We start from the raw sequence: 21,740 nt of genomic DNA on the forward strand, positions 1-21,740 counted from the left end.
CCCTCCACCTCACTCCCTCCTCCTCCCCCTTGGCAACTACAAGTCTATTCTCCAAGTCCATGATTTTCTTTTCTGTGGAAAGGTTCATTTGTGCCCTATATTAGATTCCAGATATAAGTGATATTATATGGTATTTGTCTTTCTCTTTCTGACTTACTTCACTCAGGATGAGCGTCTCTAGTTCCATCCATTTTTTATTTTTTTATTTTTTAGAATAAAAGACATGGGGGAGTTCCCGTCGTGGCGCAGTGGTTAACGAATCCGACTAGGAACCATGAGGTTGCGGGTTCGGTCCCTGCCCTTGCTCAGTGGGTTAAGGATCCGGCGTTGCCGTGAGCTGTGGTGTAGGTTGCAGATGCGGCTCGGATCCCGCGTTGCTGTGGCTCTGGCGTAGGCCGGTGGCTACAGCTCTGATTCAACCCCTAGCCTGGGAACCTCCATATGCCGCGGGAGCGGCCCAAGAAATAGCAACAACAACAACAACGAAAGACCAAAAGACAAAAAAAAAAAGACATGGGATATAGTTTGACTCCACAGAGAGTAATATGAGCAGTCTGGCTTTTGTTTACAAACTAATGTGTGATTTTTCAGGCCCAGCCATAAGCCATTACAAAGGCTTTACCAGGCAGGCCTCCCTGGGAAAGCTGGCCATGCCACCTCATAATTGGAGCACAGCCCTGCAGTGCAGCCTCTGAAGGGAGTTGCAGTCAAAGTGTCAGGCCTCCCTACCTGGTCTTTGTCTTCTCATTTTTCATTCCTAGCCCAGACACCTTTTTTTTCCAGGGTTTTTTTATCTAGGGTCCCAAGTAGAGGTCTTTTTCAGGTGCCTTTGCTGTGGCTTCCTTATAGACAAAGGAGGAAGAAAATTCGAAGGTAATTTTACCATATATATATATGGTAAAAATATATTTTTTTTAAATTCCTAGTCCTTTACCTGTGCTCTCCTCTCAACCCCAAGGTCTATAAAACTGTCAGGGCCTTTTGTTCAGGACTTCCTCAACAGTGAGCAGCTCCTACCCTCACTTCTGTGTTCATCTACCAAAGTGATGCACCATTCAGGGAGTGAAATGGAACGAGGGGAGTTGGAGCTTTTTCTTTTCTTTTCTTTTTTTTCAGGATCTAGCTTATATCATAACAGTAAGTAAGTAAATGTTTAACCCTTTCATTTTGGGTTTCATATTAAGCTAGTCTGACACTTGATGACTCTGTTCTCTCTCAGTCCAGCTGAGCTCCTAACAATGTGAATTATCCTTCTACATGTATTATCAAAACAGATTCAATATATTTTACCAACATTGTGGAGCTTAAGTTTTTATTGAGGCATTGTCCTGCATTTGACATGTATTATGAGTTTAGCATTTACTGATATTTAGGTAGTTATTCCAAAAATTCCATAAACTTTTTTTTTTTTTTTTTTGGTACACAAATACTGCTGGGGTCTTTCATGTTTCCAGTAATGTCTTGGCAGATACATAAATAAACAAATTGTATCTTCACACTAGACTCTTTCTCCTCCTAATTCTTCTAGCAACATTGTTAAATAATTATACACCCAATGAATTAATGGTAAGCAGCAATTTTGGTGTTGTAACTACAATGTACTTTAGTATAACTATAATTATTCAAGTTTCAAAAATTTATTTTTATTGCTTGCTTAGTACAAAACCTGATAAAGTTTAATCTGTGTTAAAATCTGTCATTATTTTATATAGAACATGAGAAGATAAAATACTGAAATTCAGTCAAAGACAAGGCCATTTTGAACCTAGATATATAAGAAAAAATTACCTGGGCATCACTATGAGGAGTGGAATGTGTGTATTAAGATTACTTAGCTTTCACCTAGCACCTTATGTTTCATAAGAATTTTAATATTCAAATAGCATTCTTATTTATGTTTTCAATGTTGCCAGTAGGACTCGACCAAACTGTCTTAGCCATGACAAGTACAGTTCACTGAGATTTATGTAGAGGAAATGAAATAAAAATAGCTTGTTCAATTTTGAGCTCTGTCTGGCTTGCTAGTTGATGATTTCTATCCAAATCACTAAACTTCTCTGAGTCCCAATTTCCTCAATCTCTAAAGTTATTATAGGAATCAAGTTAGTTGGTATAGTTAAAAATGACATACACTATGTTGTACTACTTACTCATGTAATACTTTACTACAGTGTTAAAATTGTGGAATTTCTTGGTGAAATGTATTGAATCTTATATGTGGCAGCAGGTAGACTCTGCCTAGGAAGGTCTGGAGCCTTCACTTTCCACCTAATTCCCCAGTTCTTTTCCCCTTCATTTCCATTGCCCATCAGGCAAATGACCTCGGGTATTACTTTATTCAAAGGGCATTTGTTCTTGTGGAATCAATCTCTTCTCTCAGCAAGAACCCTCTCTCCTTCCTCACATCCCTCCGGGCTAGATTATCCCGGCTGGCCAGTGAAGGGCCACCAATCAGAAAGAAATGGCTTTGTGGCAGAAAGAGCTCTGGAATTAGCCTTGAAAAATCTGAAATCTTTGGCCTTAATTGAGTACTTCTTTAATGTTCAGATGATAACAAGTTCTTGTTTTCTTAACTGTGCAATGGGGCTAGTAATACTCTTTAATACTCTCACTACCTCTTGACATTGTGAAGATCAAACAAAATCAGGTCCCCTAAAGCACTTGTAAATGATAAAAACGTATTTTAAAAAGTGGGTATTACAGTCCAGTTAAACTCTTGCATTCCAGCAGAAGGAAGGCATTGAAGACTCCCCAGAATGTCCTATCATTTTGAAAAGGTGTTTGAGTATTTGAGAAATGCCTTCCAGAGAGAGTAGCTCTCCTTTATTGTTTAACTGAAAGGAGTGGCATAGAAAACAAGTTGGGAAAGATGTATTTATTTGGAGAGGTGTTATTATCACTTATTGAAAATCTGATAATTTAAGTGCAGGAATATATCATTAAACTACATTATCTCTAAGTTTTATTTTTAAGAATCATGCAAGGTAAGGCTGGGAATAGTGATTCCTCTGGAATAAATCTCTTGCATATCTAATCTCATGTTGACTATATCTTTCTTAGACAACCCAGGTATCCTCTTAGACATTTACATGTGCCACCCCCACTGCACATGCACCAAAGACAGAATTCCTTTAGAGAATGAACTCTAGGATTTGCTTCAAAAGGGTCACATTAAAAGAATGGATAAAAGGAGTTCCTGTTGTGGCTCAGCAGTAATGAACCCAACTAATATCCATCAGGATGGGTGTTTGATCCCTGGACTTTCTCAGTGGGTTAAGGATTTAAGGGTCTGGTGTTGCCATGAGCTTTGGTGTAGGTTGCAGATGAGGCTTGGATCCCACATTACTGTGTTTGTGGTGTAGGCTGGCAGCTGTAGCTCCAATTTGAGCCCTAGCCTGGGAACTTCCATATGCTGCAGGTGTGTCGTGTTCCCCACCCCACCCCGCCAAAAAAAAAGAATGGATAAAAGATTCCTATGGTTTGGAAGCCAGTAATAGAAATGAAAAATATTGACTCTGTTGAGATGAGGTCATCTTGTTACTTTTTATAATACCAGCCATATTTAAAATTGCTTGATGATTCTTAATTCTAAAAACTAGGTCCTAGGGTTCCAAATATTTCTACACAAATTCTTAAAACTAATGTATATTATGCTGTGTCTACAAGAAGTTCTTGAAACAGAAATGAGTAACAGATGGTTTTTCATCTACTAGAAGGACTTTTGATTTAGATATTCAAGATGAGATTTCAGAATATTTGGACTAAATCTAATTGTTCTGGAACTGATAAATGGAAAACTCTGGTGATTTTCTTTAATGAGATTGGATATAGTAGATGGATAGTTGTCTGCTTGACTCTAAACGACCTTTTTTGTTTGTTTCTATGAAAAGACTAGATATAACATACGTCAAATGATTACCTTTACAAGAAGTTATAGTCAGAGTTTCATAAAACAAACAAACAGAAAACATTTTAAAACCTGAAAGTCATCAATATGCCTTTGGATAAATGTCTCTCACAATTCAGTGTTGAAGACTAAGTGAAGGGTATTTTTTTACATTTAGCAGAATTGAAAATTAGAACTGTTTAGTGGGAAAAAATGATGGTGGCAAAAAAGAAAAAAGCTGAGTCCAAGGTTTTTGTTTGTTTGTTTTGGATGGCTTGTGACTATTAAAAGCTGTTGCCAAAGAAATTGTATTTAGATTCCAATCAGTTTGAATAGGAGCTAAAACAATAGCAAGATTCCTCAAGCACTTTGTGATGATCACAGATGTGTGATTATTTCCATTTTCCACAATTTACTAGAGAATGTTTAAATTTGCTGTTACTTGTTATTTTTATGACAAAAGTCTTATTTCATTAATAGTTACTCTCCTCTATTCTGAGGGCAATTTGGCTTCACTTTATTTCTTTGTCAATATACTTGCAAAGTGATAGTATGTTTGTTTGGAACAATTTGGAAATAAAATACTGTTCTAAAAAATATAATTTAAAAATCATAATGTTTATAATAATATTTCACATTGAGAGCCACCATTCCTAATGTTTCTGTGACTTGATGTTAATGTATTTTGCTTTTTGTAGAGGTTACCACATTTCTTTTGTCTTTCTCCACATCAAAACATGAAAGAAGGCCACACACAACACACACACAACAAATACCCTGTATTTAGTCAGGCTAATTTAAGTTCAAGTCTTACTCTGCCATTTACCTACAGCAGGACCTGAACAGAAAACTCTAGTACAAAAACCTTCAGTAAATCATTTTAAAATAGCTACTTCACAGGGAGACTAAGGAATTAAGTGAAATGATGCACCAAGAATTGCCGGTATTTAAACACATATTGGCAATGAATTTTCTTCCCTAACATGGTTCCATTTCCTACCTTCACCCTACTCCCTAGCCAGGACTTTTTCAGATAGTAGAATTAAGGCATTCATAAAATCATTTAATCTGCTTTTTAAGATAACTTTGAATAAAACATCTTCCATGAAATTTTCTTGTGGTAGAGAAAAATTAAAGAGGAAAATTGTTTAAGCTTTGAGTAGTCAACATGGAATTAATTTTTATAAATTCAAAAATACTATTTTTGAAAACCCCTTCCTTAACTTGAAAACCCATTCCTTCCTTAACTTGGTTTGAAATATCTTCAATAATGGTAAAATTACCTGACATAAATAATGTATAAATTCTTTTACCCAGCTATTTTTTCCTTGAAATATTAAATGTATATTTCTGTATGTGCATATATACTACAAGTTCTTGAGCTAAGAATATTGTTTTAAGTTGTCTTATGTATGAGATATTATACCACATAGTCAGCCTATGGAAATGGAAACTTAGTTTCGGGAAACCCTCTGGGAACTTAAATCTTTGTGATCTCTGTAAGATATTGCTGATCACAACCGTATGAGGTTATCATTTCAGAAGATCTTGGCCATTTGTAGCAAATAATATTCTCTGTTAGCCATGGAACTAGGATTGCTGAATTTTATTTGCTAGGATTTTTATAAAATATATTACCTACACCTATACAACACGTCTATAGTTTTCTTTTTTTTTCCGTTTTAGATCTTAAAACATATTATCTGAAAAAGTTAAATTGAGAGGTTTTTAAAAGTTATTTCTAGCCTGTTCCTTGAAATATAAAATAATTCTTTGTTCAATGTCTCTGACTCCTGTGCCTTTTCCCTCTGATGCACATTGTTACTGTAATACCTAACATGTCAAGCATGTCTATTTCTGTTGCCTTGTTACTATAGTGTAATTGCACAAAGTAATCTAAAATGTCTCCATTCTTTCTCTGTTTAATGTTTTATCTTTCTAACATTTATTTCCAACTTTGGTCACATGAGTTAGGTTTTTTACTCTCTTGTTTTACAAGTGATTTTCCTTTTTTACTTTTTAATTGCTTGCCTGTGTCTATCTATTCAGTTCATGTCATGTTTATCAGTTTATAATTTTTATTTACTATTTTTTTATGGTCTGGTTTTCCTGCATTTGTTGTATTATTTAACTGGATTTTTACTCATTCCATTTTCTTTTTTTCTAATTGACAATGATAACATTAAATACATGATTAAATACACATTACATTTCATTCATTTTTAAAAGAAAATTTTTATACCTTTGTTTTATTATAATCAAGGTATAGTTATCATTTTTTTCTCTTTTGAATCATTATTTCAATGATTCTTTAAAATGATAGTTATTAATTTCCTCTTATATCATAGCTATATTGATCCCTGACTATCTCAAGATTTCAATATAGAGGACAATCAGTTAACCAATTAATGCATATGTATATATATATACTTATAAAAAGTTACTGCTAATGATAAATGATACAAAGTGAATAAATGGGGCTCAGATAAATCAGATATAAAGAACAGAGAATAATAATTGGGTCACTTTGTTGTACAGCAGAAATTGGCATAACATTGTAAATTAACTATACTTTAATTTTAAAAAAAAAGAGCCAAGAACAGAGAATAATTATAGGGGTCCTACACTTATAGGGTAGTCAGAGGATGCCTCCTTTAGAGTACAACTAAGCTTAGATCTGCAGTGTAAAAATGGGCTAACAAAGCAAATTATAGGTGAAAGAGTAGTCTAAGTAGAAATAATAAATTATACCATAGTTCTTGATTATAAACACCCAGAGTCTTTGAAATGGCACTAGACATACTATAGATATTGGCATGGCCACATACTGCAGGACTTTCTAGGAAATAAGTAAATGAATTAAGTCTTACTTCTTGATGAGGAAGGTGAAAAATCACATTGTAAAACAAATAAGCAAACAAAAATCCCATGTATATTGGGAAATGTTGCAACCATTTCTGGAAAGCACAGATCTACTGTTCAGCTGGTTCAGTAAATAATGGAACTCTGGAAATACGATTTAATTCATATGCATCCAAAGAGCCAGTCACATCTTTATTTCATTGAATGTATCATTTTAAAGGCTATTTTAATTTTCGTCTTGATTGTTTAAGGAAAGCAGGTGATGGTTAAAAACTATACCATTTAAAGACCTTTAGGAAACATACATTTTCCATAATAGTAGAATAAGCATTTCAGCTTATTAGTTTTCTCTATGATGAATCACAAAATGAATCAGCTTTACACTAGGAAGTCAGCGCAGCTCAATAAACTAATCAATGAACTAAGGCTTAAGCATATGGTATGCATATTCTACTCCCCCCAAGATATCTTAAGCTCATCAAAATACTCCAAACCAGATGCAGATCCATTTTTTTTTTAACGCAACAGCAAAATCCATCCCAGAAAAGATTTTTTATACACACCTTGGAATTTCTTGCAATATATTCTCAAGACATTCTTGAATGTCTACCTTCCTCACTGTTCAACCAATCAATCAGAATATATTGGGAAGTTGCTCTATAAAAACTGAAAAAAACCTGTAATACAATTGGCATTTTATAATTATGTATTTATTCACAAAGGTTAATAAAGTAATAAAAACATTGAGTCATGACTTACACTCAGACTGATACCATTCTAGCATATGCTCAACATCATCGAATATGGAATAGAAGGTCATGAGTGCCACATTCATCTAGTCATACATGTCTGTCAATAATTGCTGCAGCCAAGTCACTGTGCTAAGCGTTTTACTTTCTTTGCTTCCTTTAATGTTTTCAATAAGCCTGTATGTACAGTGTCTAAATGAATAGAGGGTAGTTTTTTTTAAAATCTGTAACCACAAGAAATTCTGAGATGAGCAGTCTAAGTCTTATATGGTAACTCACCAGTGGTATAATGAGCTCTCTTCTATCTATACATTAGCTTTTGCACTCCCAGGTCTTCTATCTGAATTCCAAGAGAAAGAAGGGGAAGGATAAAAGCTGACTGCCCTAAGGGCTGATTGCAGACATTAACCCAGTATATTTCTTAAGAAGAAGGAACATCTAGACACTTCCTTATATCTAATTAATGAAAATTGGATCACATGCTCACTCTTCAATTATAATAAAGTCTGGGAAGACACATATGTATTTTCTTTATTTGCCTCTATAATAGAGAAAGGCCAGGAGAAAGAAGGAGTTTTAGAATATTTTTTATTGAAGTACAGTTTATTTACAATTTTGCAGTGGTTCAGTTCTACAGCAAAGTGATTCAATTATACACACGCGCACACACACATTCTTTTCAAATTTTTTCCAATATAGGTCGTTACAAGATATCTAATATAGTTCCCTGTGCCTTATTATTTTATATATAGTAGTGTGTATCTACCATTCCCAAACTCCTTATTTATCCCCCCCTCCCTTTCCCCTTTGGTAAGCATAAATCTATGTTATATGTCTATGAGTTTATTTCCATTTTGTAAATAAGTTTATTTGTGTCATTTTTAGATTCCATGTATAAGTGATATCATATATTTGTCTTTCTCTGGAATAATTTTTTGGGGGTATTCGCTTCACAGTGTCTGCTACACTTTGAGTAGAGTCAGTACATTTGTTGTCATCCATAATTTACAGTTGAGATAGGTGTGGCTTGAAGGGGTTAAATAGTTTTCCTGGGGCCGTGTGGTCAGAAATCAGTGGATGTGGGCTACAAACTGGGCATCTGAATTCAGAGTTACATTTTCAACTGCTTTACAAAGCTGCTTTCTATTACAATCCTGGATCAAAAGGCTATTATTTTGAAAATTCTCCCTGTCATATGCCTTTCCCTTCACGTAAATATCAAGGGCAGATATTAACAAATTTGGAACTTTTGCAAGGTGCCAAATGTTTCCATAAATATTTTTATTCAATAATTTGAGTATATATTAGCCATGATTTTTAGGTTACAAAAAAAACTCCCACCAAGGCTTATAAATATAAATAATTTATCCATGACCACATAGAAGTAAGGGAAGGCTAGGATTTGATTCCACTTCTGTGTGATTTCAGTTGTTACTTTTACTACACAACAATTTTTGTTATTTTCCTACATTTAATGACTATTGCTTATACCACTCATCTATATCTAGTCTATGGAGAATTTTGTAGAAGTAATTTATCTTCTATCTCTGTTACAGATAGATATATAGACCTATATTGTGGTTTAAAAAATAACAAAGCATATTGTCTTAACTGGTATAGTTCAGTTGTGTTTACTATTTTTACATTATTGTGCAGTAGCTCTTTATAAGTCCTTCATCTTGCAAAACTGAAACTATATCCATTAAACAATTACCCATTTCCTCTTCCCCCAAGCCCTTGGCAACTACTACTACTCTCTGTTTCTATGAATTTCACTGTTTTAGATATTTCATAAAGGGGACTCTACAGTACAAGTGTACCTGGCTTTTCAAAAGTTGACTTTATACCACTTCACTTTCATGGAAAGACCTACATTGTTACCTGATTTGGTTAACTAAAATAAATCCTAAGAAAATTTTTGCTTTTACCAAAAAATTTTAAAAAGGCAGAAAGTGAAGATAGCATTCAGCATTTGTTTCACATCATCTTAATAGACGCAACACACACCCTGAGCAGCAAAAGCAATAGCACCAATTTCCTTCTCCAGGAACTCCCCAGCATCTCAGCATCAAGCCACTATAGCTTTCAACTTTGTGAGCATCTGTACTTAATCTATTTTGTGTATCTGTTAGCAAGATGTCCTAAAGTAATTGCTTCTTTGCTTTATACAGTTTACTTTGTCCTTAGGCAAGTATCTCAACCTCTCTGTGCCTCGGAATCCCTTTGTGTAAATTACAGATAAAAATAGTAAGTACTTCTTAGTGATGTTGTAAGAATTAAGCTAGTTATTATAAATAAAACTCTTAGGATAATGCCAAGTATACATTATATACCAGCAAAAATTACTTTTTCTTATTGTCATATTGTATTTTATTTCTCACTTTTTTTTTTTAATTCTAAGAAGCCATCCCCTCTCATAATTCCTCGTGGAAAAACATGGCTCATCCTTACTACGCTTAGTTCAATATGCCACCTGAAATTTCCTGTATTACAGTTATTTGTCAAAGCAGATTAAATCAGAATTGAATTATGTTGTGCTTGTGTATCACAGGTATTCAATTGCAGACTAGTCAATACCATCAATACATTTTAAACTTTCAGCTTCATGTGCAGTTAAATTTTTGTAAATAGTTCTGGGCACATTGTAGAAACTCCATATGTAACTATTACACTCTAATTTATAATAATCATTAAAGTCAGAAACTATGTCAAATTTACTGTTGCAATCCCAGCAAGAAAGAAAGAGCTAGGAAGACCTGGATCTTGTCTTTCTTGGTCTTATTTCTCTTCCTTTGCTTTCTTTGCAAATTGTCAAGAAAAAAGAGGTATACCATAGAGACAAAGGAGAAGAAGAAACACTTATACTAACTGGAATTTTGACAGCAAATGTCAGTTTTTTAAAAAATCTGTATATTAGCCCTTTGTTTTGGAACAAGCATATACATAAACATTGACTGCACCAATGTGCCAAAAATAATGCCAGCCTGTATCAGAGAAAATGGAGCTGGAGAGAAAGAGGTTTACCAAGGCATCCTTGTCCAGCCATGACTAGTGACTGTGCAAGGAGAAGCACAGGGCTCAGAGTTGCCAGGGACTGCCTCTAGCTCTTGTTTTCCAGGTAAAGAGAAAAGTACTAATGTGACCATAAAGTTCATTGATTCAAATCAGTTCTAAGTCTCTCAATAGTGTCCTCATTATTCTGGGTCTTTTCCATTTTCCCTTCCAAATGTCTCCAATCTTCTGCTTTCTGCTCAGTGTTCCAGAAAACTGACCTGTATGGATTAGATAAAATGTTCTTTGCTCCTTAGTTTCCAGTTAGAGTTTGCCAGTGAGGAGCAGTAGCAGAAGATCGTAGGGAAGAAGGAATATGCTGTCTCCGAAGTTATTTATTCTACAGGTTCCCTCCAACACGGTTGCCACAAGTTGCCAATGTCCTTCAACTGAAGGTCACCGTGCTCAGCAAATGTCCTTTTGCGCACAGATATTTCTTTCTTGTTTCCTGCAACTGCTCCCTCCTCTGTGGTTACCAGCTTCTTCTGGAATTAGTTTCAGGATTCTGGAAGATGCATCATAGGTGCCTTCCTAATAACGCTTTCCCATACTTTAGTAAAGTGTCCTTTTACTAAACCCATCTCAAATTACACAATTCAAATATCTCATAATTCTCCTTCTAGACTATGACTGAAAAACATCAGAAAATACTTTGAGTACATTTTTGTACCTTCATTACTCATCCTTGAGAAGATAAAATCAGGAAAGATGAGAGGATTCTGGATGCAGTACAACCTGATCTAATTCTTTTATAAGACACCTTAACATCCAGAGTTTATATTGTAAACACAGAATTTATAAGCAAAAGTCTTAACCTTGATAGGTGTCATGTTGTCTGGGTCACCCAGGCTTTCTGGATCAAGTTTCTAGTTTACCAAGTGGAGTGCTTACAGTTGGTCCCTCATGTGGCTTAGGCTTTGCTACTGGTCAGCTGAGATCATTAATTTAAGAATTTTTGTGTAGTGAAACAACATGTGAATATTAACTATTAATATTAATGCAAAGTGAGATTTTCATATTTTCCAACATTTTATTATGAGGGCAAACTTTTAAAAAGATAAGCAGGAGTTCCCACTGTAGCACAGCAGAACGAATCTGACTAAGAACCAAGAGATTGCGGATTCGATCCCTAGCCTAACTTGGTGGGTTCAAGATCTGGCATTGCAGGGGGCTGTGGTATAGGTTGCAGACGCAGCTCAGATCTGGCATTGCTGTGACTGTGGTGTAGGCCGGCGGCTGTAGCTCCGATTAGACCCCTAGCCTGGAAACCTCCATATGCTGCGGGTATGGCCCTAAAAGGACAAAAGACAAAAAAATAATAATGAAAAATAAAAAATAAAATAAAAACATAAAAACATAAGCAGTATTGAAAAATTGAAATTTTAGTAGGATAATTTAAAGGTTAAAAGATAAAAATATGAATTGTTAAAATCTAAATCTTAGTATGAATATAAATGAATCAACATTTGGAGATTTGATTTAAGTTAAATGTTGAATTTATCATTGCTGAAGGTAACTATTATATAGTATTATCTTAAAGGTGCTTTCCTATTTTATTCAGACTATAAAAATTTTAACAAACTAATTTTTTGTGACTCTTTGAAATGTAAATTTTAATAATTGAAGTGCACATTCTGAAATTCAGAGACAAGGCACATGAGTAATGTGCAAAGTGAATTAAATATTTATTCCAAAAAAATTATTCAGGAAAAGCTGTTTAGATTTTAATACTGTGAAAAATGTTAAAAGCAAGATAATACCTTGACAGTCACAACTTTAATGAGGCAACATACTTTATTCTGTCTCAAGGGGGAAAATATTAAAATTACTTTAGTAGTTGCATTTATCACTTTTCTTTTACTTAAAGCATCTTGTGTCAATTTTAGTGGTAACAGCAAACTTCTCTCTAGATTAATCTACTTTATCTACTTCAAAAACATTGAAATTATTACGAAGTACACATTTTCATTAATAAAACAGATTTATTATGGGTTTTTTGCAGATTCAAAAGAAGAGAACATAGTTTCTTGATTAATGTCTCTGAGGCTATAAAGTACAGTGGAGAGCAACCAGTTGTGTTATTCTTTTAAAAAATTAAGAAAATGCATTTTCTAAAACGTGGTGCCTTTCTAAATGGTGCAATAGTTATTCCAAAACTCTACGTTTTTTGTAAAGTCCCAGGGTATAAATATTTAGCTTCCAAAGGCCACTTGATTTCTGTTGCACGTACTCAACTCTGCCAATATAGTGCTAAAGCAGCCACAGACAATTTGTGAATGAAAAAGCATGGCTTTATGCCAATAACTATTGCTGTGGCCATAGTATGCCACTCCCTCTTCTAAAAAGTAAATACAGGAATAGCTTATTTTATTGTGCTTTGCTATATTGTGCTTTGTAGATATATTTTTTTTAATAGTGATTGAAAGTATGTGGCATCCCTGTGTCAAACAAATCTATTGGCACCATTTTTTTTTTTTACCAATAGCATTAGGTCACCTTCTCTTTCTGTGTCACATTTTGGTAATTCTCCCAATATTTCAAACTTTTTCATTATTATTACATTTATTATGGTAGTGTGTGATATATGATCATTGATGTTACTCTTGTAGTTATTTGGGGTCATCACAAACTGTGCCCATATTAGACGAAGAATCTGATTGTTGAAATGACCACAAAAATTGAGAATATTACATAAGCTGAAACTGATAAAGCAGAGGCTGGGTATGAGAAGATTAATTCCAATTTTGAAGGAATGTATACTGTGTGTAAAATGTTAGAGGAAGAGTCAATCACTGTGGCAAAGTGTGTTGTTGTCTTTAAGAAATTTCTACAACCACCCAACTTTCAGCAACCACTCCCCAGATCAGCATCCATCAACATCTAGGCAAGACAATCCATCAGTAAAAAGATTCTGACTTGCTTAAGGTTCAGATGATGGTTAGCATTTTCAACAATGAAGTATTTTTAATTAAGGTATGTACTTTTTTTAAGAAATAAAACTATTATACACTAATAAACTACAGTATAGTGTACGTAACTTTAATATGTACTGGGAAACCAAAAAAAAATTGTGTGACTTACATTTTTGAGATTTTAACTTTATTGCAATAGTCTAGAACTGAACCAGAAATATCTCTGAAGCATGCCTGGTAGTCTATGTTATTATATTTGACTGACTATTAGGAGAACAGTTTTAGTACCTGTTTAAAATGTTTCAGCTGAAACTAAGTCCACATTGGAAATGACAAGTAGGGAGATAACAAAAGATTATGCTCTTACTGAATAATATACGGTTTTTCTGCTTTAAACAGAATTGAGTTGGTTGTTTTTTAGGTTTTAACATCTCTTTTGCGAAGGAAACTTGTTCTAGTGTTGGAATATGAACTATCACATTGTCATCAGTGTAGTTCCATGTAACTGAAAGAGAGTATCTGTACATCTAGAGATACCTATATTTAATTCCAAGTTACAGGTATAGAAGCTTAGAAAATGTATCTAATATAATGAGCTGCAATTTTTTCATCTGTTAAATAGAGCTCTATTTTGAAGAGAAAGTTATTAATATATAATGCATCTCAAGTTCAGGCATATGGCAGGTGCTCAAGAAACACTAAAACCCCATTCATCTTCATCAGGTTTTTTTATTTGATAAAGACAGCATTGAACCTAATGGAAGAATCAAACTTTCTTCTTTTAAGAACTCTGTTTTAGTGGCAGAGAAGTGAAATCTAGGAGGGTGAGGCAGAAGATAACCTCTTTCCTGACTTTCTGGCATTAATTTTCTTCCACTAACTGTTTCCTCAAATGAAATAACACATTTTCATAACACAGGGTATTTGGAATGGCCAGGTATTAACCCAAGCTAATATATTTTGTCCTCATTGATTCACCCGGGGAATAGAATACTAGGCAGTTCCAATTAGGGTGAAATCACAGGTTGTTAGAACAATCCAGAAATTCATAGTCTATGCAGTCTATGCAGTGAAAGTCATGCATAAACCTTAACTACCCCTGCCTAGCCTTTTAATCCATTTAGTTTAACTCATTTTCATAACTCTGTATCAAAGACAAACTCATCAATTTATTTTCTTAATTGGAAAAATGTGAAATAACATTGATCAGAAATTAGCTTCAATGCTAAAATCATGAATACATATTCCAAAACAATAAAGGGACACATGTGTATGAAAACTATAAAAAAGGGCACATTTCAAGAGAATGTAACTCTTTATTTCATAACAAATTACTGCATTTATTTTGCACTTAGAATCAAGGGACAGAATACCTTGAGATACCTTTGCCACATACTCACAAAATGCTCCTCAAAATGATGAGGCAGAAGCTGGCAACAGAAACCAATGCAATCACAAGCCATAAAACTTTATTATTCAAAGTGACTCCATACACTTAATGGACACAAATAACAGTTATTACAGTGGTTTATCGAGATATAAACTATTTCCATTTAAGTCAACTATATCTTGAAAGTCCTTTAATTAGCTGTTTTCAGTTTAACTGCATTACAGTCATCACAGGCTTATCTTAACTATTCACAGACTTAAAGGTTCCAGGAACACTTCATGACCCAAAAATAAATTATTTCGAGACAAATCTTCAGAAATTGAGAGTCGGGAATCAACTTCCTGGATTTGTCTGGTTACACAGCAGTTCTTTTTCTATTCACAGTTCTCCTCCTTTTCTCTCTTTATCCAAATACATTATTATTATTATTTTGTCTTAGAAAGAAAAGTTATTTGGAGAGAAAGCCCTTTTAGTGAGGAACAGATTTTTACAAAATAATAATGATCTGGACAGATTATATTTCAGATATTATTCTTTTTCAACATCCCTAGTGTGGGAAAAAACAGGTCAATAGGAAAAATAAGCATTTGAGTAAGATGTTAAAAGTAACAGCAAACGAGTATGACATCTGTTTAATGTCTGTTTATGCACAAATACCTACTGTGCAATCCAGGACTCCCTCTTTTTCACACACAGCATGTCATTCAGTTACTTTTGTCTATTAATCACAGCTTCAAGACTGCCTCATTTCCTTTCTTATTCAGGATGTATCTTTCCCCCTTCTCCATTGAACTTCAATCACCAGAATACTGACTGTCATTCTCTCTCACCTTATGTATTAAGTTAGCTTCCTAACTGGCTTTTCTTACTCCAAATATCACACACTAATAAGATGAAACTCCTGCAGGATTCATAATAATGCTTCTGTAGTCACTTATCTTCAAGAACTCTTCATGAATTTATATCACTCAGCCTCTTGAAGTTTGTATTCTTGCCTCTCTTCCATAGGGATTGACCTATCTTTCTAGCCCTATCTTTGCTTGTCCCTATATGAATCTTCACCTTTAATTAAAATAGAAATTTTATTTGCGCTCGTGCTTCTATTTCTTTATTCAAGCTGTTTACTCAACTGGAAAATGTATTCTCTGTTAACCTCACCTATTGACATATTGAATTATCAAACTCCCATCTCTAAACACATATTCTCTAAGAAACCTTCCCAGCATTGTCCTCCCTCCCTTCAATTGCATAACTAATCTTCTAATTATATTATAATCTCCTCCTAGAGAGTTCATTTCTATCTTCCTTATTTTATCTAAATCAATACTTTATACATAGAAAGTGCTGGATAAATATTTGTATTAGGTTATGCCATTTCCAAAATGCAAATGTGGAAAAGACAGAACTGACCTTATATTGGCTAGAGCAATGTGATCAATAGTGTCTGAAAACTCCATTTGGAATGTTTTCACAGTCTTGGTAATGGTTTCTGTGACTTTACAGTGCTCTGTCAAGGGCTCCCTAGCCATAAAAAAGCAATGATGACCAACAGAAATGTATAACAAGCATGCCTGGACTTCATTTGGTGTGACATTGAGGAGTTAAATAAATTTGATGATACAAAGAAAAAGAGCCTAGTCAGAAATTATTTTCAAAATATTTTTGTTGGGACAAGTGCTAAATCATTAAATGTCTACACAATCACTTCAACTCCAGAGCTAAGATCAATGAAATAACTGCAAATGGGGTGTCTTGCTAGGAAATTTTACAAGGGTGAAAATAGGCACTGCTATAAAACTTTGACAATTTTTTTTTAGGGCCCCACTCGCAGTATATGGAAGATCCCAGGCTAGGGGTCAAATTGGAGCTGTAGCTTTCAGCCTAACCACAGCCACAGCAACCCAGAATCCGAGCTGCATGTATGACCTACACCACAGCTCATGGCAACGCCAGATCCCCAACCCACTGAGTGAGGCCAGGGATCAAACTCACATTCTCATGGATATCAGTAAGGTTCGTTACTGCTGAGTCACAATGGGAACTTCCAAACTTTGACAATTTTTGTACGTGTATTTATTCATTTTTTATGTGTTTATTCCATTATTATTAATTTAAATTTTATTCAAACAAATCATCCAATCTAAATCTCTTACATAATAAAACTACAAGATGCATTTCTTCACAATACCTTGACCTAGAACATAACTTCACATCTTACAATTATGAGCCCTTGTTGTGAGACTGTCAATCATTCTTTTTGATGCTGAATCATTGGCAAGAATGCATCCCTCAATGTAGGTCTTGTTCTTAAGCTAAAATATAGTAAGCTGAAATATAGTATATTTTATGATTAAGTATTGATGTCAGAATATGGGAACACACTAAAGGAGAAAAAAAACTGGGGATTTTGTGTGTATTTACTTACATTTAATGCATTTTAAGTTAAATCAGTTAATCAGATAAAGTTAGTTTTTAAAACTCCTTAATGGAATCTATACTTTTAAAATAAAATTTATCCAATGAATTGTCTAATTTCTACTTATATTAACACTTTATATTTCATTAGATTACTCTTAAATTTTGCCTTTTCCTTACTGAATTCTCAAGCAAGTTCTTTTTTCTTCTCAGAAACTACATGGCATTTAGGAATTGATTTCAATTGAGTCTAAATTTATCAATGCAATTCAAGAATAAATAAAATATTATCATGCAATTATAAATCCAAGAGAATTAAATCATATTAGTCACAATTCCCCTTCTCAGTGTTTCAGGATCCTGGTCACATATTTAGAGTATGGCTCTATGTAAATTAACCATTTTCCAAATTATTCTAAATTATTCTTTTCCACTTATCTTTCTCCTCATCTATACCCACTTTTTTGGTCCACATTACTGTTAAAAACAGTTAAAGCAGCCAGAATCACAAGTGCCAGTGAATCTAATAAAACTAAGATATAACTCACCTGGAGGAAGAAGAGCGTTTTTAAAAAAATGTTTCTCAAGATGATAAAACTAATACTCAAAAGAAGAGTTAAATGGAGATTAGAATGCATTTCCTTTGAAAGTAAGCTCTACTTGATTTCTCGTCAAAATAATCTAACTGCATTTTAACCTTTACATTCTGATTTTTAGAACTAGTAAGACTTGTACATCCCTTTCCAATCTGAATATTTAAATAGAACTGCTCAAAATACCGCTAGCTTTGAAAACAAAGCACTTGTTTTGATGATATATACAATGGATGTATATAGAAAAGCATCTGTCATATTTTATCATCATATCATGTTTTATTTTCACTTGTAAATACTGTCAACATTTAAAGCTGAGTTAATGGAATACCAGCAAGAAATGGAAAGCTAATTATATTAAGCATTTTAAAGTATTTTAAAATATGGTCATGCTCAGATAGACTTGAAAGAATCCCAGAATTAAAACTGCCCCCCATGATAATGAACAGGCTATAGCTTAACACATGGAAATAACCATGATACATTTTAGTGAAATGTATTCATCGGCACTTCATTTTTTGCTTATCTTTAAATGAATGTTTACCTTAAGAATATCCATCAATACTCAGTGTTATAAAAATGAATGCTTGAGCAATCTGTAAGTGAATATATACATGGCCAAAGTTTAATTTGGCTCTCCATTCAAAAAAAGCAGTGTCGGTGGATATTTGGGCAATATTTAATTCATGCTCACTTTTTCGAGGCTTATAAGCAAAGTGAAAAAACTCAGATGTAGGTGGTGGGTACACAGTGGAATATATTTAGATTTTAAAACACCTTATATATTCTAAACACCTAGGTATAACCATGCCAGGGCATACTCATGTATTCACTAACCATGGGGTGTCAAGTGCACAGGTGATAGCACAGGCATAATAGACCTTAATCATAAACTTCTTCATTCTGATAGTTGCTCTTGGCAATGGAAACAATTTTTGAAGCCTATATCCAAGATCACTGAGGTGATTTTCCAGATAATTAGGTGATGATGGATGTATAGGGAGTTTTTATATAGTTGATAGGCCAAACTGGTTACAGAAATCTAATGATCAAATCCTACCGTTAGCTCTCCTGTTAACAAAACAGACATTTTGGAAACTATTAACCAACAGGCTTTAAACTATATTAAGACTATTTTTGTTCCGGTCTCTGAAGACGTGAGAGAGCTCCCATACTTGCTCACTGGAGGTGCCTGTAACAAAAGCCAGCTTTAACATGATTTTTGTGCCTGCTCAGGTTTTCTTAAAAAAAAGAGGCTATCATAATGAATATGATTTGTGAAACTCATATGATTTTCCATTTTCAAGAAAAGAGATATGATTACAATTGATAACAAAGATGCAAAAGTGACCAGATCCAAATTTAGGAGCTGGGAAAGGTGATAACACAGGCTTAAAACTGCGTTGCCAGAATATTTCTGTTCTGAACAATATTAATAGCATTTATTTAAGACCATATTCTCAATGTGGATTTCAAATCAATTTGCTAGATGATAATTCTACAATAAGCCACAGTAAGTAAATACAAGCCCTATTCTTCGATGTTTTTTGTTAATTTAAGGAATGTAACACTTTTGTAGGGGGTTAAGGAAAAAGTCAGTTCTTTTTGCATTTAATTTCAGCATTGGTATATCTAAACATTTCAGTGTTAAATCTCTTCATTCTTCATAAATGCTATGAAGCTGAGAATAAAATGGTTAAATATAGCATTCTTCATTATTTTTTTTCACCTTGTATTTAAAAGAAATGACTTTGATGGTTTCCAACCTAGTTGTAAATCACAAAATCTAAATATAACTAGAGTTCTATTTAAACTTTCATCAAGAAATGAACTGGATTAAAGATAAAGTAAAAACTGGCTTTTTTGTCTTTAATTAATAAAACATTTAAAAATAAATTGATTTCTTTTGGGGAGTAAAACATAGAAATCAATCCAAGGAAATCATGGTTTTATGTTTTTAACTAGCTCTATTCCAAACAGAACATACAAATAAAAAATAAGAAAAAATCAAATTAATAATATTTCTAAGGCAAAAAATTGACATAGATATTAGGCATTGGATTAAGATGATAGATTAAATGATAGATTATATTTTAAAAAAACCTATATTAAAATTAATTCATCTTTAAAATATGAATCACAGAAGTTATAAATTCAAAATCCTAATAGGACATATGTAAAAATAAAGAAAATTAAAGTACAAATATATAATATTATTTTAATATACTAAATTTTGCAACTAATCTGTTTTATATAAATTTAAGTAAATTAATCTGAAAGCTGTTACTTTATTTACCTATGAATAGTTCAAGTAACTATTCACATTTTAACTGTAGGTTTCTGTTAACTATTCACAATTTAATTGTTGGTTTCATGTAACTGAAGGACATTGGGTTATACTGGATTTAGTCAGACTTCTTATGATTTTTGCCTAGTAAGCAGAATTTATAAGTAAAGATAGCCAACCCAATAAACCAGATTGAACAGGGCAAAAGCTGTTGGGAAAAATATGCGAGAATAGGAATCAATTTTGGCAATGCGTATGTGTATCCTTCCTTCCCTCCACGATCCTGTCCTGCAGTCTTCAAAGCAACAGAAGAAGCTGGCACAGTCTTTGCCCTCCAAACACTGGTACCCATAATCATCTTCTCCCTGTGGCAGAGTGAGGCTATTCATTGGAATCAGAGTAGATCCAGGATGGAGTCCAGAGGACATCTGAGTAAAATAATAAATGAGTTTTGAGAAAAAAAAATAGCATAGAAGAAGATTAGTTTGTCTCCTCAAGGCAAATGCAGAGACTGATATGCAGTAAAAATAATCCTAATTTCCGAAATCAAACAAATATTTAATCCTAACATGTTTTTGGTTCATAATTGACTTTGTAACACATACAAATACTATTTTATATTCCAAAGATTTTGCAGAAAATACTCAAAATGAAACATATTTTATACCTTTAGGAAGTTGAACTACTAAATTATTATTAACCATGAATCCAATTCTAAAATGAGAATAAACTACATTTTTCTATGATTTTTATACTAGTACATTTATAATGCTATAAACATTTGTTGGTTGCTATGGTTATATTCTATATTTTAGTAGTAAAGAGAATAAATATTATAGATGACATTTTGATAAAGTGGAAAACTTTGAAAAGCTGTGAATTAATTAATAAAGGATAGAAGATTGGGAGTTGCAGATAAACACAAGCCATCATATTTGGGAGAAAGAGCATGCAAGAGTTGAAAACTCAGGTTTGGGAACAGCTGGTATTCACAACTCTGCTCATTCTACCAATGTAACTATCCTCATAAGTGAAATTATATTAGCATCTAATTTTTATGATGGTCGTGATAAGTTACTTTAATAATATGTAAGATGATCAGTGCTATGTCTTGCCCAATAGTAACAGTTATTTTTACAGGGATCATTTGGGACACATATCAAATTAACATTTTATGATATCAGGGTTTTTTGTTGTTGTTGTTGTTGTCTTTTTAGGGCATATGGAGGGTCCTAGGCTACAAGTTGAATTGGAGCTGTAATTGCTGGCCTACACCACAGCCACAGCAATGCTTGATCCGAGCCGCGTCTGTGACCTCCACCATAGCTCATGGCAATGCTGGATCCTTAGTCCACTGAGTGAGGCCAGGGATCAAACCCTCATGGATATAGCAGCATTCATTAACATGTGAGCCATGACAGGAATTCCAATACCATATTCTGAATAACAAATAATAAGAATTTTTAAAAATATAAAAAATCAAGCATGGCCAGGATACTGTGGAATATTAAAGCTGTCACTTTGGAACAATCACTTTGGAGGAATCAGTCACGTTGGAGTCAGGATCTGTGGAATATTAAAGCAATCACTTAAGC

General features: G+C 33.6%; 1 protein-coding gene across 1 annotated transcript in view; it reads right to left on the bottom strand.

Annotated features, from left to right (window-relative positions):
• Nucleotides 1-14,907: 14,907 nt before the first annotated feature.
• The window catches only part of GABRG1 (gamma-aminobutyric acid type A receptor subunit gamma1), a 64,059-nt gene continuing 57,226 nt past the window's right edge, over nucleotides 14,908-21,740 (bottom strand). The window contains exon 9 of the mRNA XM_003128952.7: nucleotides 14,908-20,573. Coding sequence (XP_003129000.4) covers nucleotides 20,304-20,573 — 270 coding nt within the window. The 3' untranslated portion in view covers nucleotides 14,908-20,303. The remainder of the gene's footprint in view (nucleotides 20,574-21,740) is intronic.

The sequence above is a fragment of the Sus scrofa genome, chromosome 8 (genome assembly GCF_054392235.1).
Source record: "Sus scrofa isolate SSC_HxYL_T2T_F1_AM1 chromosome 8, Sscrofa_HxYL_maternal_Yorkshire_Landrace_v2.0, whole genome shotgun sequence".
NCBI classification, from domain to species: Eukaryota; Metazoa; Chordata; class Mammalia; order Artiodactyla; family Suidae; genus Sus; species Sus scrofa.